General features: G+C 31.2%; 2 protein-coding genes and 1 non-coding gene across 4 annotated transcripts; 1 reads left to right on the top strand and 2 right to left on the bottom strand.

Annotated features, from left to right (window-relative positions):
- Positions 1–436: 436 nt before the first annotated feature.
- Positions 437–5,373, bottom strand: LOC107461847 (glucomannan 4-beta-mannosyltransferase 2). Its single transcript, XM_016080399.3, has 9 exons — positions 4,676–5,373; positions 4,493–4,591; positions 4,168–4,420; positions 2,837–2,947; positions 2,605–2,741; positions 2,384–2,497; positions 2,084–2,283; positions 1,752–1,982; positions 437–1,264 (listed from the first exon to the last, which is right to left on the bottom strand). Exons 1-9 carry the CDS (start codon positions 5,012–5,014, stop codon positions 1,111–1,113), a joined length of 1,638 nt encoding a protein of 545 aa, XP_015935885.1. The 5' UTR covers positions 5,015–5,373; the 3' UTR covers positions 437–1,110.
- An 8,917-nt stretch (positions 5,374–14,290) lies between these two features.
- TRNAP-AGG (transfer RNA proline (anticodon AGG)) lies at positions 14,291–14,362 on the top strand. The gene has a single exon. It is a non-coding gene; the product is annotated as a tRNA-Pro (tRNA).
- Positions 14,293–17,461, bottom strand: LOC107461904 (uncharacterized). 2 transcript variants are annotated; one of them, XR_008002036.1, is made up of 2 exons: positions 14,619–16,851; positions 14,293–14,453 (listed from the first exon to the last, which is right to left on the bottom strand). XR_008002036.1 is itself a non-coding variant. In XM_016080465.3 (2 exons), exon 2 carries the CDS (start codon positions 16,658–16,660, stop codon positions 14,837–14,839), a length of 1,824 nt encoding a protein of 607 aa, XP_015935951.1. In that variant the 5' UTR covers positions 16,661–16,679; positions 17,368–17,461; the 3' UTR covers positions 14,550–14,836. The 2 variants fall into 2 exon arrangements, 1 of the variants encoding a protein (XP_015935951.1); XM_016080465.3 differs by lacking the exon at positions 14,293–14,453 and adding an exon at positions 17,368–17,461 and having other exon boundaries at positions 14,550–16,679.
- Between the last annotated feature and the right edge of the window lie 6 nt (positions 17,462–17,467).

The following is a 17,467-nucleotide window of genomic DNA, read 5'->3' as shown; positions in this document are numbered from 1 at the left end:
ATTTAATGACTTCAAAAACTTTTGTAATTATTTTTTGTTTTTTACAATATTTTTCAACCTAAAAAGTAAAAAATTAATCTATGATCTAAGTTTTAGTTAACAATTTATCATTAGTCAGTCGATTGTTGCATGCATAAGGCAGAATTCAAACTCTCAACACTTATTTAAGCAGAATAATGAACTAACTACTAAACCAACCCAAGTCAATTTCTTTTGAACTATTATATACAAATATACTATAACTAATTATAGCTCATTTTTTATGTCATATTAATATTCGAAACAAAAAAAAAATACTAAAAACCTTTCACACTCTGTAAGTCACTTTATAGTGAGGTAATTTGCAAGCACTCTATCAATATGGCATGAAAAAAGGAAATTGATGGTGTCAAATGTGAACATGTTAAGGTTTTGGAAATCAAGTTTGCTTACAACATAAGAATCAAGTTTTGCTCTTAGTAAAGGTGAATCATTATGAAGCATTCATCCACTCTGGACTATTTACTAGTCCATGTTCTCACTAGTATTGCCCCATATATCAATACATATAACATCAAAAAATCATTCCTCGGGAGAAAGAAACAAAAATGGCAAACATCATGAATTAAATAAAGTTCATGTTTTATCCAATACATTTATTTGGCTTGAACTATGGATAAAGAAAAAAAAATAGAGGAACCAAGAAAAATAAATAACTGTAAAAATCTCACAAAAACAATTCAACCTATGCAAACAAAAGAAAAAACATTATCTAACTTGCTGACTCTAAATTTAAGACCATATATAATGGTACAATCTTTTTGCTTGTCCTTAAGCCTGTTGTGATGGCAATTTCAAAAGGCACACTCTGATCTTTGCCTTTGAATTTGTTTGGAACTTCAATTCTTCACTGAAAGGCGAGGAAATCTTGGGAAGAACGAACTTCTCTTGCTCCACATGAAGAAAATGATGGAGATTGTGCTCTAAAGTAGCTGTAGATTTTTTGGTACAGCTTTAATTTGTTGCTTCAAGAAATCATTCTGCCCCTTTTATATAATGTTACAGAGGAGGGAAACTACAAAGATATTGACACTGACACGGATGAAACTTTAAGTAACTGGAGACATTGGCTTAGACAATGGTACCAACGTAGCCAAATCCAACAATTGAGAAGGTTATGGTCTGAAGGAATAGGTACACAAAGTAGTTGTTCTTTCCATGCACAAAGTCATAGCATCCACAGAAGAAGAGGAATGCAGCAAATCCAAGCTCCAACGTGTTAAGTCTGTTTAGCCAAGAATAACAATAATCAAGAATAATTCATTTCAAAAATGCTATGTGCAATGAAAAATTAGTCATGAAATTAACTATTATGTATTTGTATATAAATATATGTTATTTAACTCATTTTCAATGTGTATTTTGTGTTTGTGGCTGATTTAGTAACTAATTTTTTATGTGAACATAGCATGGTTGTAATAATTTCAATCACGTGTTGCTTCTAAAATATTGTACCATGCGCAACTGGAAGATACTTGTTAGTACAGTGAAGAACATAAAAAATGGATTTAGAACAATGAAGAATTTCTAAGTACTTCACTGTCATGACATGTTCAGTTCTTCTACCTATCAAAAGAATCCTAAGTAGCATTATTGCTACAAAATTAGGCACATTAAAAGTGCTACCCAATCATTAATTAATTTGGGGGCCATCTGAATGATGATAATGCCAGCCAGGGTGCAAATGAATTTATTGTAGAAATTGAACTGACCTTTCGAAAAACTTGGATCTTGGTTTCTTGACTGGTGCTTTGATGGCATTATTATTGGCTTTGTTCTTGGAAGCATCTTTGTTCTTGTTATTGACAGAATCACCAAGTTTCTCAGTAACAACCCACTCATTGGCTCTCCCAGCTTCTAACAGACCTATGAATGTTGCTTTTGTTCGATGCAATGACATCACATTCTCAAAAAGGATCCAGTAGAACAACAGGTGAATTGACCTGCATACATGCATGCCATGTGTTTGTTAAATTTCCAGCTTAGCTTTTTAATGTTTTAGGAACTGGTGGTTAGTTTAATTAAAGAATAAAAAGATAGATACCTTGGTGTTCCAACTGAATTGAGGATGGTGATGATGGAAGGGATATAAACAGCACCCCAGATTGGAACATGAACCTCAGGGACCAAGATTGTGAGTGGAAGCACAACACAGTAGAAGAAGAATGTGACCATGTGAGCTATGATCTTTCTAACAAAGAAGAAGCTGTATATAACGTACACTTTCTTCCAAAATCTCACTTTCTGCAAATCAAGTAGAAGAAAAAACACTGATCACCAACTTGTTCATTCTCACTTCGTTCACTACTAATCATATAATAATTAATTAATTCCTATAGCTCACCTTGTTCCTTACAATCTCCATCACCATTTTGCGGAACAGATTAGCAGGACCACAAGACCATCTGTGTTGCTGGAACCTGAAGGCCCTCAGAGTACTTGGAAGCTCACTTTTGGCCTAGTTAGTTAGTTAATTAGTTGGTCTATTAACTCCCACATTATTAAAAAATTAATTACTTTGATTTTGATATAATAAATTAAAGTGGGTATAATGTGTATATGTACCTGGAGGTCTCCAAGGTAGACAAATTTCCATCCCCTAAGACTAGCACGAACAGCAAGATCCATGTCCTCCACTGTTGTTCGGTCTTTCCACCCTCCTGCTTCATTGATTGCACCAATTCTCCAAATACCTGCTGTCCCTGCAATTTTAATTTGCAACTTTATGTTATAATGTTTTGGAATTGCATGCATAGCAGCAACATCTAATTAAGGTCAAATTATAATTACTACGTACCATTGAAACCAAAGAAAGCATGAGTGGCTGATCCAACTTCTTGCTCCACTGTGAAATGGTAATCAAGGGACATCTCTTGCATTCTTGTCAGCAAACACTCGTCAGCATTCACTGTCACACACAAACCATACTTAATTAATTCTGAGTTTTAATTTTATAGATATTCCTCATCAAAATTATTACACTAATGTTATTATTATTATTATTTGGAATTGAAAGAAAGAAAAGCGCTAAGAACAAATCTATATAAACCTAAAAGTATATGAAAATGAAAGAAATTGAGTGAGTGTGTTTGTCGTCACGTGAGTGAATAATAATAAGAAAAGATGCCACGTAATTAGATGCAAAGAAGGATAAGTGAAGTGGAAGTGTCGGCAACCAAGGACCGAGGTCCACACCATTAGGCACATGGTAAGACCCACAACCACAACGTATACATAATATAGATTGGGAAAATACTATATACTAGCGATATTAAATTATAACCAAACCACGTGGGAAGTGGTCTCGTTGAATTCATGGATTTGCAACTTTGGAATCATGGAAGAACGGAAGCGCTATTATTATTATTATTATTATTATTCAAGGGGCCAAATTTGATATAGTATATTGACCAAACAACCCTGAAATAATTTGACAAACTTGGCTCCATCTTCATTCTCATGTTAAAGAAACATCCCACCGACGACACCATTGACTGTGACCATCACCCCTTCAACGTTTTTTCGTTACTTATATTAGAAATTTGATGATTCAGTGACCATAATTGAATGTTGTTCACTTCATACGCTATGACACTACACACCCCACCACAGATTTTCCCTTATTACGATCTTGATTTTGATGCATGGCTAAGTTAGGGGGTGGTAGAAGGGGTATGTAGCATATATAATTGCAGATTTTGTCTTTTAAAAGAGAGGGGAGAGAGGGGGGCCATCAAACAAAAACAAGCTTCAGAACCATGGTCATAGCTAGGGTGGTCCCACCCTTCTTCTCAGCTTAACAAAACTTCACTACTCCAATGCCTCTGTAAATTTATTTAATTATTTAACTAAAATAAATAATTGCGACCTCAAGATCACAGGTTCAAGTTATTATGAAGTACATTATACCTTTTGTACGACTCTTTTTCATACTTTGCTTTAAGACGAGATGTTTGTGCACTGAGTTTCTCTTATTTAACTAAAATAAATAAATAAGACGTAATGATAAGCAGTGATTAGTTGCCACCGACAGCTGGATTTGATAATAATGAAGTTATAGATGTAGTGATTTAATTATAGTTAGGGAGTGGGGTTAGGTGATGGTGGATAAAATAAATAAATAATTACCAAATCTCCAGCGAGCTTGAACAAGAGCGATGTCAGGGTTGCCAATCAAGAAAGGAACGGCTCTACGGAGGAAATCAGGCTCAGGCCTGAAATCAGCATCGAAGATTGCCACGTACTCACAGTGCTTGACGTAGCTACGTTTTAGACCTTCTTTGAGTGCACCCGCTTTGTACCCCGTTCTGTTCTCTCTGATTTGGTACGTTATGTTTATCCCTTTGCTCGCCCATCTCTGACATTCCATCTCCACCATTTGCTACAAATCAACACAAATTAGTTAATTCATTTCACTTCTTAATCCCTCACTACACAATTAAAATATATGCACCTTAACCACGGGATCCGTAGAATCATCCAGGACTTGGATCACGAGACGGTCAGCAGGCCAAGAAAGATTACAAGCTGCTCCAATGGAAACCTTGTAAACCTGAAATGAACGCCATAAAACTAAGAAAAATTCTTGTAATAAAGTCACTTTAGAGAATGGAAGTGAAAGAATGAATGAATGAACCTCTCTTTCGTTGAACATTGGGATTTGGATGAGGACGACAGGGAAGTTAGAGCTGCCAAGCTCGACATCGTCTTGGATGGGCTCGTAATTGTAGCGTTTTTCCGGTTTCTTCCAGAAGAGCTTGACGAGGATGATGACAATGCCCATGTAGAGCCTCTCGATGAAAAGCATGAGCGCCATTGCTAAGGAAATGTAGACGGAAAGCTTCAACAGTGGTACTATCAATGGCGCCTTCACAACCTCCCATATCATCTGAATCTGCCCCGCCAAGTGGTTACTCACACCCTGGATTGACTCTGGTATGAATACCTTCACTCCTTCTGCTCCCTCCATATCCATAATGATACTAGCTACAATCGGCACTTAAGAATAGTGACAATAAAGAAAGCAGTGAAGTGGTTATGAGCTTTCAAAAGCTATGGATTTTGCAGAATAGGAAGGGTAGTTATTCATAAATCTCCCTCCACCCCACATATGGAAAAACCAACAACAAAAAACTAAGAATGCACTCACTATTTTTTTCCCTCTTTCTCTCTCTCACACACACACTAGTGTGGTTGGTTCAGCCAAGAAATGCTGGGGTGTTTTATGGTTTCTTTCTATCTGAGAACACAACCCAACAGAGGCATGAACAGGGTGTGTGAGACTCTGAGAGCAGTGAGAGAGAGAGAGAGAGAGAGAAGGGGCAATAGATGGAGAGAGAAATGGGTTACTTTATAGTTAGATTTTGGTGATTACATTTTGCATTTACTGCATTTTTTTATATTATATTTTATTTTTATTCTTTTTTGGACTTTTGATTAGATTGGAGATATAATAGTATCAAAGGGTATTATAGTCATTTTATATAGGGATTTTTTCCTCTTCTGTTTTGGGCTTTTGGCTGCATTGCCAGGGAGATGAGGTAAAAAACGGATAAAATATCATCCAACGAAAAGTGGAAAACTGACAAAAATAATGCTCATTAACACACTGGATTTTTTTCTTTTCAAAATCTTTTATTTACCGTTCGGTAGAGAAGAACATACCTATCTTTTATTTACAATTGGAAAGCTTCATAAATATAATGCAGGTTTACTGTTTTATTTATAGGGAGATACGATAATTAGTCAAATATATTTAATCAAATATATTAAATAATTAAATAATTTGCAGTACTATTTTCATATTTTACGAGAATATTCATTTTATTTCAAAGCTTAAGTAAAATAATTTATGTTCGTTAATTAACAATTTTTTAAAATAAAATAAAATCTGAGTAATACCAAATTAGTCTTTTCTTTAGTCAACAAAAAAAAAAATTAGTCGTTCCTTTTATGAAATATGAAAAAGAGGCAATCAAATTATTCAAAATTCAATAACATACACTAGATGAGTGCATATATAGGTCTTTATTTTTATTCCTGTAAAGTGTAATTTTTAAAATTCTTCATTACGATAATGTGGTAAAATAGGTAGATCCTCAGTTTCAAATTAACATTTTACATTTTATTTAAAAAAAAAGAATATTCAAATTATTCATCGAATTAGTAACGGATCATTAAGATCTCAAAAGAAAAAGTAAGTATTAATATAATCTTATAGTAATCACTGATGGATTCCAATTGTATGAGATTTTATTGTTGGTGACCCCTGAAAGAGACTTGCGTGTTAGTGTATATATATGTGAAGGGAAAAATGAGACACGTTTTGATGACCTGAGCGATTTTACACACAAATGAGACAGCCAAAGTAGGGACACTCTTGTCTTTCAATAATGCGATGTATTATGATGAACCCATGTTGGAGTTCACGGAAATAATGTTTAATCTCCATATTTATTTATTTTTGATAGAATAATCTCTATATATTATATAAATATAAAGAATATATTTATTCAAGCTTTCAATAATTAAGAGAAAGGCCAACATGGGCAGAGAAAAGCAGGCAATCCTATTTTTCATAACTTCCTCCTTTACCCTTTGTTACAAACTCATTGATTAAATATTTAAATGGATGTTCAAAAATAGTGAAATACCAATACACTTGCCATCTACATTTTGGATCCTATTTTTGTTTCCTATTAATAAAAAAATAAAAGTGAAGAGTTACGTAGAGTTATTTTAATGTAAAGTTGATAATTACAAACTGTTAAATAATAATTTAGTCAAATATATTAAATTATTTAATAATTTTTAATTATTAACTCTACATTAAAATAACTGCAGTCTGCATATGAGTTTTTATAAAAAATAAATTAGAGTTGAGTATTTTAGTCCAAACATCTCAAATTGTAAAGGATAAAATTAGAGTTTTAATTTTGATATGAAATAAGATGGATCCATCACTAACAATCGTTTCATTCAATTTTATCATAATGTTGAGTGAAAGAACATCTAAATAGAAAGTTTATTCATAAGATTACACACACGATGCATGCATTGCTCTTAAGATGTAGAAAATTGATAATTGAATTATAAATAATCAGCACGTTTTCAATATCATATTATTTCGAATCAATTTGATAATGATGAAAACAATCAAGAAAAGTAGCGTGTTCAAATATATTATTACATTTATGTCCGTAATGAATTTTACACATTTTTGTATAATTCAAGTTGTAATAGGATACTGTAAGTAGGAATTATAATTGAGGCCAAAGTAAGAGAAGGGTGATGAATCACGAACATGTTAGTGACTTAATTAGTTCAACTAATTAGATAATCAACGAAAGTAGTGAAGAGACATTAATTACTAGCGGATACTAATTCAAATGCAATAGGCAAAGGGATTGACTTTGTAATTGTGAAGAAGTAATTTGAATCTTTTAAGTACATATATAACTATTCGTATGACTTTAGATTCAATTGTATATATGATAAAATAATTAGAATGTTATTTTAATATGTTAGTAAAAACTTAGATTCAGTTGTCTTCATATAAAGTTAATATTTAAAAATTGTTAAATAATTTGATAAATTTAACTAAATCACCATCTAATAACGATTTTTAATTATTGCATATAAATATTTGCCATAAATAAATTTTATATAAATATTTAATTATATATCATTATATCGATAAAAATAATCAGTTTTTATAATTACGGTATAAATAATTATAAAAAAGAAAGTGATTAAACGGTTATATAAAATAATTTATAATTAATCTCTCAACTTTTGGATAAGTACAATGCTTAAAAAACAAAATCATACTGGTCAACTCTACAGCTCCCTGGATTATGAACACAATTAACCTTACCAACTACGAATGAGGAGGTGATGGCAATAAGCCAATTAATAACCTTGCATTATTCTTCCATTTCATTAGTCTCAATTTTTAAAAACTAAAAGTTAAAAATTTCATACTATAAGATATAGTTATAAATTTATAATTTTTTTAAAAATTAGACTAATTTCAGATAGAAACACAACAAAAATATAAGCAATTATTTGTTAGTGTATCTTATATGTAGTGAAGTTGCTATATTATACACTGAATGATTAGGCGTTGGAACTTGGGATAAGTAGTAATAATGTGAGCTATATATAAAAATGGCATGAGACTCAGCGCTATGGAAATGGAATGATGCCTATCTAGTTAGTTGCCTTGCAAGTTGCAATTGCATACACAATGCAACAAGCCTTTGATTTAGGAATCATGTACATTATTATACACTTCAAACCTTAACCTCTTTTCATGATTATTACCACTCTATATTATATTTGTTGTATAGTTCTTTTTGTGCAATAAACAAGAAAGGACACTACACAAATCTATAATTACAAAATTCCCTTGTATTATTAATTTATTATTTACTGTTTCACTTTGCAAAATGTCAAAAACCTGAACCTCACATGTTGTGTCTCTTACTCTCTTCTAAGTTTTGTAGATTAAGAAGAAAAAAAAGAGAAGAAAAAAGATACTATTTACTTATTTCGGTGCATTTTTATGGAAAATTTTTTTATCAAGTGATTTCTTTTAAAGATATTTAAAAAAATAATTTTATGTCTAAATATATTTTTTATTTAATAATTATATTTAAATACAACAATATGAGAATACTTTTTATTTAGTTATTAAATTAAAAAATATATTTTTGATTAAAAATATAAATTATAATATTAAAAAAATATATTTATCTAATATTTTTATTATTAAAAATTATTAAACACATTATAAATAAAAAAATATTTTTTATTAACATTTTCTTTAACAATTTAATAACACCCAGACAATCCGTAAATATGAGCCTTCCCCAAACTAGGACATTAACGAGTAACTTCTTGTTCTGCTTGTGATTGAAAACTACGTAACTTGGCTCTTGCCTCTATTATTCTTGTCTCCCTAGTTTACAAAATTATAACCAATAATACATTATTGTTATTATCACTCTGCTCAGGAGATGCAAATTATTCTCATCATTAATTGGACCCTGTTTTTCATTAGATTAGACTAAGAAACTACTCCTGTTATTGTTTTTGAATTGACTTATTGGTCTCAACCTTTTGTTTCTCCTTCAATTAATCAATAATTTCTTTAAACACTTTGGTTGAGCTTAATTAAAGATATACAGTTTTTGGATCAATTGGATTTTAATTTGGTTGTGATTATTATTATTATTATTATTATTATTATTGAACCTACCATACTTTTTTTTCCCTCCTTTTCCTTTTCTTGCTTTATTTTACTAAAGATGGCTAATTTTTTTTCACCTACAGTAGAATACATATAAGAAAAGGAAAGAGAAAAAAGAAATCAAACCCTAAAATAATACACACACCGCCACAACTGACTTTAGAAAATGAATGGAAAAACATGGAAAAGGAAACTAACAAATAAAGAAGTGGGTGAAGATATGATAATAATAGAGATCATGCGTTTCATGTACAAAGGTTCCTAAAGTTAATAACAGATTGGAAAAGATGTTTACTCATATGAGTTCTGTATCTTTATGTGTATGCATAATAATGCTACATTTACGAGTATTTTTGACGATCAAATTCAATTGAATTAAAAAAGTGATAAAAACGGCACTTAAATTAAAATTAAACACGTAAATAATATAAATAAAAAATATGCCTAAAAATACTTAATTAGACTTAATATAAAAATTAAATTAGTTATATAACTCATATTTTATTTATCATTTAGTAAAATATAAACATGATTTAAGATTTTTACATCATGTTCTACATCATATTTAATAGTAAATAAAGTATAAGTTGGTCAATGACTTATAACTCAAATGGCATAATATTTTCATATTCATCTAAGAGGTCGAAAGTTCGAATCTCTCTATCTTTAATAACAAAAAAAAAAATAAAAAAAATTATAAGTTGGTCAACTGTGTTACAAGATATTTACATGTAATACATAACTTTTAACGTGTGTTACACACTTACACTACTGTTACATTATATTTTACACAGATAAACCCTACAATCTTTGATAACCCCGGAATTTCATTTATATATTTATATTTAGGACCAGCCAATCTTATAATCGTGTGAACATGTCAATTTATGCTGTACCTTCCCAAAACCCCAACCATAATTTTACTACTATTAATTTTGCTCATTAAAATAATTTATGATTAAACTTCTAATGCTTGACCTAAGGAGGAACAAGAACTTTCGCTCTCAATAATCAAAATTGGACAAAGACCATTTGTTTTCTTAGATAGACAAGGAATCAAGGAACATAAATAACAGGCTTATGATGAGTATGAGGTAGAGTAACTGTCGGTGGATAAAATCATATATAGCAGCAAGAAAAAAAAAAAGAAAAAAAAAAGCTAAGATTCTAAGAAACCTTTTCTTTAACAACTCTATCTACTATCTAGACCGAATTTGTCACGTGATAGGTCACGTGCATCGCCTGAAATTAAAGTTATTTTATGTAATTATTGGATATTTTTTCACCAACACTATTTTTTTTCTAAAATTAACAATGAGATTCGAACCCACAATTTTTATATAAGTATAGAAAGTATATGTCATTTGAGTTACAGTTAGTTGTGGCTTACAAACACTAATTAGTCACATTAAGTCTATTATTATTGAGAAAAATGCTAGGGGTCAATAATTTTGGTGTTTTGTAACCATTCATTGGTCATCAATAGTATTTTTAATGGTGTGAGATTATATTTAATGGTGGGAGATCACTCACTTTTATTTTGATAGTTAAGTGCTGGCCAAAAAATATAAAAATTACTGGTTCCTAGACTTTTCTTTTTATTAATTATAAGTCTATTATGGTGGTTATATTTATTTTAAACAATACTTTTTAAAAAGTGTTGTTTAATAATAAAAAATATATTATTTTAATTTTAATAATATTTTTTAAAATATTATAATCACTATATATATTTTTTAAAATATTATAATGACTCTATATATATACTTTCAACAACTACTCAAATTTGTTAATAAGTGTGATCTCAGCAAAAATAAATAAGTGGACTTACCCACCACCCAAAATAATTATTATAGACATAGAATATACCCTGGATTCATTCTTTATATGAATCATAACGTATGCAGAGACCGCTCCAAAGTCCAAATTTTTTCTGGCTGCCATCAATGGCTAACTAAACCAACCAATGACCTCTTATATATTATTTTGTATGCATAATGCATTATGCCCTCTCTCAAAAGATTGACGATTCATTCTATCAAAGGATCCTCTTATAAGCTAAGCTAAATAGATATGAATCCTATCTCTAATCTCTTCAACTAAAAATAGAAATGAGAGCGGATCATCATACCACCCCTTAAATGAAAGAAGTTCAAGTGATGATTAATAATAATTGATCAAATAAGGGAACAAGCCAACCAAATATTGGTTACTTTGCTTTTACTGTACACCCGTGGGGAAAATAAATTTTCTATGCCCTGTCACTAAAAAAAAAATCACTTTTAATAATGATTTATTTTGATTTTCACAATAATAAAAATAGTCACTAATATATTTATAGACAATAAACATTAATCATCTTATACTTTATTGCTAAAAGATTTTAACGATAATTATACAATTATTGAGAAAGACTTTTTTAATAATCACAAAAGTATACAATTATCATTATAATATATAGTAACAATCATAAATATATAATTACCACAAAATATATAAATTAAATAAGATATATAATAATTATTATATTATTTTCGTTCAAAATTTAGCGCTAAAAATAATTTTTGTTGTAGTTTTTTTCCCCTATCGTTTTAATCTACTCAACTCCTGAGGAGGAGAAAACATTTTAATAGATATTAATTATCATCTTTGACATTCCCATAAAAAACAATAACACTTATATACATTACATAATGCTCCTAATTTTTTTTTTTGATAAAATCTTTTTCAGCTTTATACGTATTAGATAAATTCTTAAAAATATTTCTCTTACTCATAACTCTATTTCTTAATTTTTTTTATAAATGTCTCTCTTATTCATAACTCTATTTCTTAAAAATCTTTGTTTATTGTTAATTTTATTACTTCTTTTAATCTAAATTACCATATTCATTTACGCTACCATCACAGTTACCTCCTCTATTCTAAAGTTGGCTTCTTCAATTAAAAATTGCATCGCTTCCTGTAATCCTATTAATTAGTATTGCTTCTATCATTGTTTGTGTATCGGTATAAATTAATAAAGTTAATTACCATAAAAAAAACATTGTAATAAATATATGATATACATGCTGATTCAACATGTTATAATAATTTATTAATAAAAATGTGAAATTTGTGATTTTATATATATAAATAAAAATACCCCACCAAGAGCAGCTTTAGTTTGTGGGTTCTAAATCTAATTGTTGTATCAATCATCTTGGATACCATTTATGAGAGTGTCGGTGGAAATGGTTCTCAATCTTCTAGACTTCTAGCACTAATAAAAATTGACAGCGCAGACACTAGTGATTATAATCACCAATGCAATTTGTAATAACCCGAATTCGATAATTATTAAGTATATATTGTTAAACAAATGCTACTTGGTCTTATTAAGAGACGTTGGGTCCTTTAGGAACATCATATGCACATCAAGTCTTGTCACTTTCATCCTTTGCCAATATAATTGTAGGGTGTGATTTTGGGACGTAAATTAATTAAATTATTATAAAATAAATTAAAATAAAATTTAATTATTCTAACAGTTTTTATAATTTTATCAAATTTTTAATTAAATTTTTATATTTTTTAATTAAATTGTTATACCATATTATATTTTATAATTAAGTCTCAATTATAATAAAAATGTTAAGATTAACAAAATATTCTATTAAATTATACAAAATATTTAATCAAATGTTAGATATATTCATTTTATTTAATAAAATATTTTATTAATTTTAATATTTTTAACATAACAAAAATTTAATTATAAAATGAATATCTTCCGACATTATTTCCTTAATTATTGTTTTTATTTGTGAATCTCAGAAGAGCAACGCTAAAATTACCCCCCTCATTTTAATTGGGTGTCTCTGCCATGGCTCCACTTGCCAGCTATACTCGATTCAAAATAAAATAAAATAAATCCACAAATCATCACCAATTCAATGTGTCGGCCAAGAAGAAAAAATGTGACAACTGACTTAATAGGGTAGTAACATTAAATCATTAATTAGAATCCGCTTGCATTACGAAATTAATTAATTAAAAGTGTTAGTTATTGTTTTGTAATTCTTAGATATCTACCAACTAAAGGAATTTAAATTATGCTATTATTGGGTAGTCATTCCTCACTACTATAATTAAAGTAGTTAGGGGGTTTATAACTTATTATAGTAATATAGTCACTATCTTCAGACCCATTTACTTTTTTGAGTTTTTTCTTTACGTCTTTACTTTGTCCCTTTTTGCTATTCAAAAGCAAAAGAGAAACCTCTTGTGTAGATATATATAAATTTGTGTATAATATCATTCTCTGATTTGTGTTTTTTCCTAATCAAATTTGTCTAAGAAGGTTGATAAAGTAAAATATAAAAAGTTTAATTACTTTTAAATTAAAATAATAAAATTTATATGTTACAAAATTAATAATAACTAATTCTCACCTTATTAATTTTCTTGCTTTTTAAAAGATCATTTTCAATTTTTTTTAAATATCATTCCACTTTTCTATGCATTTTGTTGATAATTCCACTTGCCCTTCCTATGGATTGACTTCGAGTAATTAAGAGTCTGTATAAAATATAAATTTGTATATTATAGGAATAGTTAGGTCATACGTAACAGTGATATTTGTAAAATATAGCTAGGTAGGGTACACACTGGTCATTTATGTTTGGGACACTTTACCCTCCACTAATATAATCCATATTCCATAGATCTAAGACAAGGAGACAAAAAAGTTATCATAAAACTGTCAAAGAATTTCTTAGTATATAGTCTCTCATGCCCTTTCAATCAATGTGATGATGGTGACCAATTTTAACGATTTCATGGGATTTCGAAGCAATGAACGCAAGAGTATGATACTGGTATAAGTATTGATAATAATAATAATGTAATTTCTATATAAGATATAATCTTCTTATGCATATTCGTTTGCGTCCATGATAGTATCAAAAAGTATATTGACTAATGGTAATAAACTTTATAAAGTCATTGACCAAAAAAGGGCATTTGGTCTAGTGGTATGATTCTCGCTTAGGGTGCGAGAGGTCCCGAGTTCAATTCTCGGAATGCCCCGTTTCTTTTTTTATTCATCTTCAAGCTTTCGGGGCTGCTGGGCTGGGCCGGGCCCAAAACACCTGCTTCTTGTCTTGAAGATCCTAAGGCCCTAAAGTTCCCAGAAAAAAGTGCATATCAGGTAGATTGTAGACAATAATGCTAGTTAGAGAAAAATGATTCAATTACGTAAAGATGCTAGGAGGATTCTAACCTAAGCTTATTAGTGTTACTTGCATATAATTTGTACAAAGATTAATCGCCTAAGATATCTTACCACAATGAATATCAGCTAAGATATTCCTATTTCCCACTCTAAAATTGTTAGACATAAGAACTCCCGCTGCTCCTCTTCCAGCACAAACAGAAATTTTTACTACAAAAAAAGTTCAGAGTCTATGCATTATTTACAAGGCTTCCACATAAATGTGACAAGAAGAAGTAACATCATAGGCTAACACAATCTGTCAGAACTAGAAAGCACTGCCTGTCTCTTCAATTCTGTAGGGAACTTGGTACCATGTCTTTAAGATGTGTAGCATGAGAATCCATTTTATGACTTTGGAGTCTTAGATTGTTCTTTACATATACAAGGTCTTCCAACCCAGCATCTGTTTCTTGGCATGGATTACCACCATTATGTTGCCAACTCTCTTCACACATTGCAACACTGGAAACCTGACTCAGCACTTTTATGGCAAGTGTTTGTAAGTGTGGCATCTCAAAACCAAAGTTCTCCCACCAAGCAACCGGATCCATTTTATCTCTACAGTCCACTGCATCTTCCTCTCCTAATGATCCTTCGAGTCGCCAATAAGAGCTGAGCTGCTCCCGCAGAACTCTTCGACTAGCGCTTTCACACTCATATCTCTCCAATGTTGTTTTCCAACCCCTCATTATGGTTTTGTCCTTGGCCTGACCTCGGCCGAAGTATTTCGGATTCAATATATAACCTGCAGAATGAAGGGGTGAAAACAGCACATCCCACCGGTTATCTATCAACCCTTCTAGCTGATTGAGTGCACCAGCATCTATTATTCCTCTACTCTTTACAGCCTCGATAGCCTGAACACGCCACTCGTGGACATCTCCCATGATGCACCGGTTGATATCAAGTGTGGAAAACAATCTGACAAAAGGTTCACATATTTGCAACATCATATGACCCCTGCTCCAGAAATCTTCCTCCAATATGGTTGATTCAATGCTTCCAATATCTTGTTGAATACTAAGTTTCCATTGCTTCCACTCTTCAGTCACAATCACTTCTTGAAATTCTTTCTTTAGTTCAAGAATCTTTTGGACAATGTAACAGGAGGGTGCGATTCTAGCGGTCAGTGAGTCGGAAGACCCTTTCAAGTTTTCACCGTAGACAGAAGGAGCGAAATTCTGAAATGAAATTATGCACTTGTCAATTTCTTTAGCACACAAAACAACAGGTCTTAGCCAATCCAATTCAGCTATATCTTCCATCAAAATGCGGATAGAATGTGCAGAGCAAGGAGACCAAAATATATGAGGAAATTCGGCCAAGGTATAGGATTCAGAATAAGTTTTGGCAGGGCCAAGATATGAGATTATCTGAACCACATTTGTAGGTCCAACATCCATAATTGTGTTTCTAAGAATACTAACAGCAGAGTTTCCTGCTCCATCAACACTGTCTACATCTACAGATTTCAAGAATGAGAGTCCCCTTGGACTAGATACAAATATGTTAACCTGCAAACTATCCGACATACTGTGTAAACGTCCAATGCAGAGTAATGTGCATCCTGTATGCGGCCAAGATTCCCTAACTAGACCAACATATTTCTCAATTCTTTCTTTTTCTTTACTCAAAAAGGAACCAGACAACTCATGTATTGACATGGGTTCATAGCCTGGGCCGAAAGCTGCAACTGCTTTTATCATCTCATGAAAATAAGGCGAGTTAATAATCTTCATGTTTAATCCATTAGCAAAGAAGAATCTTGCTAGCATTTCATCTACATCTTCTTTGGTGACACATGTGAGACTAGGTCGAGGAGTACGAATACGCTTGCTATACTTACCAGTTATAGAAGCTCTCTTCTTTTTCCGGGAAACCCTCTCTTCTTCTAACATTTGAAATGATTCTTTCAAAGAATTATCTATAGCCGGACAGCTTTTGACTCCAACACCAGAAAAACCAAGCAGATGAGCTCTAACACGAGAATAGGATCCATTGTATCTTATATTGCAGTGATTGCATTTCCATCTTTTAGTACCACTTCCCTTATCAAACCCACCAAAAACACTGACATGCTTCCATCCCCATTTATCTGATTCTGATTGCATCCTTCCAACCCAGTATATGCTGCATAACATCCAACAAAATGGAATTCCCAAGAAGCAAAAACAGCATATTAAATCCATAATACATCATGAAAACAATAGAAGACAAATTCGATGCTTCGGATAAACTAATGGAAACCAACATAAGCATATTTACACTAGAAGCTACAACCATTTTCACATTAATACACTATCACAACTAGCAACCTTCAGAAATTGCTAAATCTGTTAGCTCATGTAATTTGAATCATATAACATGATTGTCATTGACATGAGAGACAACATACCATCACTCTAAATTTGCAACATTCAAGTGACCAAATTCCCAATTTACAATAAAAAATATTTTTATGCTTCCACCAAATAGCTTCCAATACAAGGTGACAAGGTTGCTTATTCACGTTAATTACTCACCCAACATGATTTAACGGGAAGCGGAATAAAACTGATCAATATTGAAAAGATATATTATCTTGACATCATTCATTTACCATTATTCTGATTATCCGCTTCACATCACCCTCAACTAAAAGTGAACTTGCTTTTCAAGTTTAAACCTTTACTTTAAAAACCGACTGAAAATAGTAAGCTTTCAACGGGGTTATTGAGGTACGACACGATCATCATTCACAAACATCAGAAGCCCCATTCAAGATGAAGATAAATTCTAGAATCGAAAAAGGACATGCTTGGAGGGAAGGCTAATTTACCTGAGCTTGAAGAGAATTGAATTGAGACGAAACGGCGCGTTTCTTTTGGGGAGGGGTTTCTGAGAAAACCTGAAACGACGGATTTGGAGGAAGAACGCGT

This window comes from Arachis duranensis, chromosome 8 (genome assembly GCF_000817695.3).
Source record: "Arachis duranensis cultivar V14167 chromosome 8, aradu.V14167.gnm2.J7QH, whole genome shotgun sequence".
In the NCBI taxonomy this organism is placed as follows: domain Eukaryota; kingdom Viridiplantae; phylum Streptophyta; class Magnoliopsida; order Fabales; family Fabaceae; genus Arachis; species Arachis duranensis.
Note: the sequence above shows the minus strand (reverse complement) of the source record. Positions and strands in the feature narration are given on the sequence as shown.

Bases quoted from the DNA above. Each gene is read 5' to 3' on its own strand.
- LOC107461847 (XM_016080399.3), bottom strand. From the start codon at position 5,014: ATGGATATGGAGGGAGCAGAAGGAGTGAAGGTATTCATACCAGAGTCA. The intron at 2,284-2,383 runs GTGAGCTATAGG...CTTGATTTGCAG, and splicing joins TGGAGATTGTAAGGAACAAG to AAAGTGAGATTTTGGAAGAA. The intron at 1,983-2,083 runs GTATCTATCTTT...GCATGTATGCAG, and splicing joins AATTCAGTTGGAACACCAAG to GTCAATTCACCTGTTGTTCT.
- LOC107461904 (XM_016080465.3), bottom strand. From the start codon at position 16,660: ATGCAATCAGAATCAGATAAATGGGGATGGAAGCATGTCAGTGTTTTT.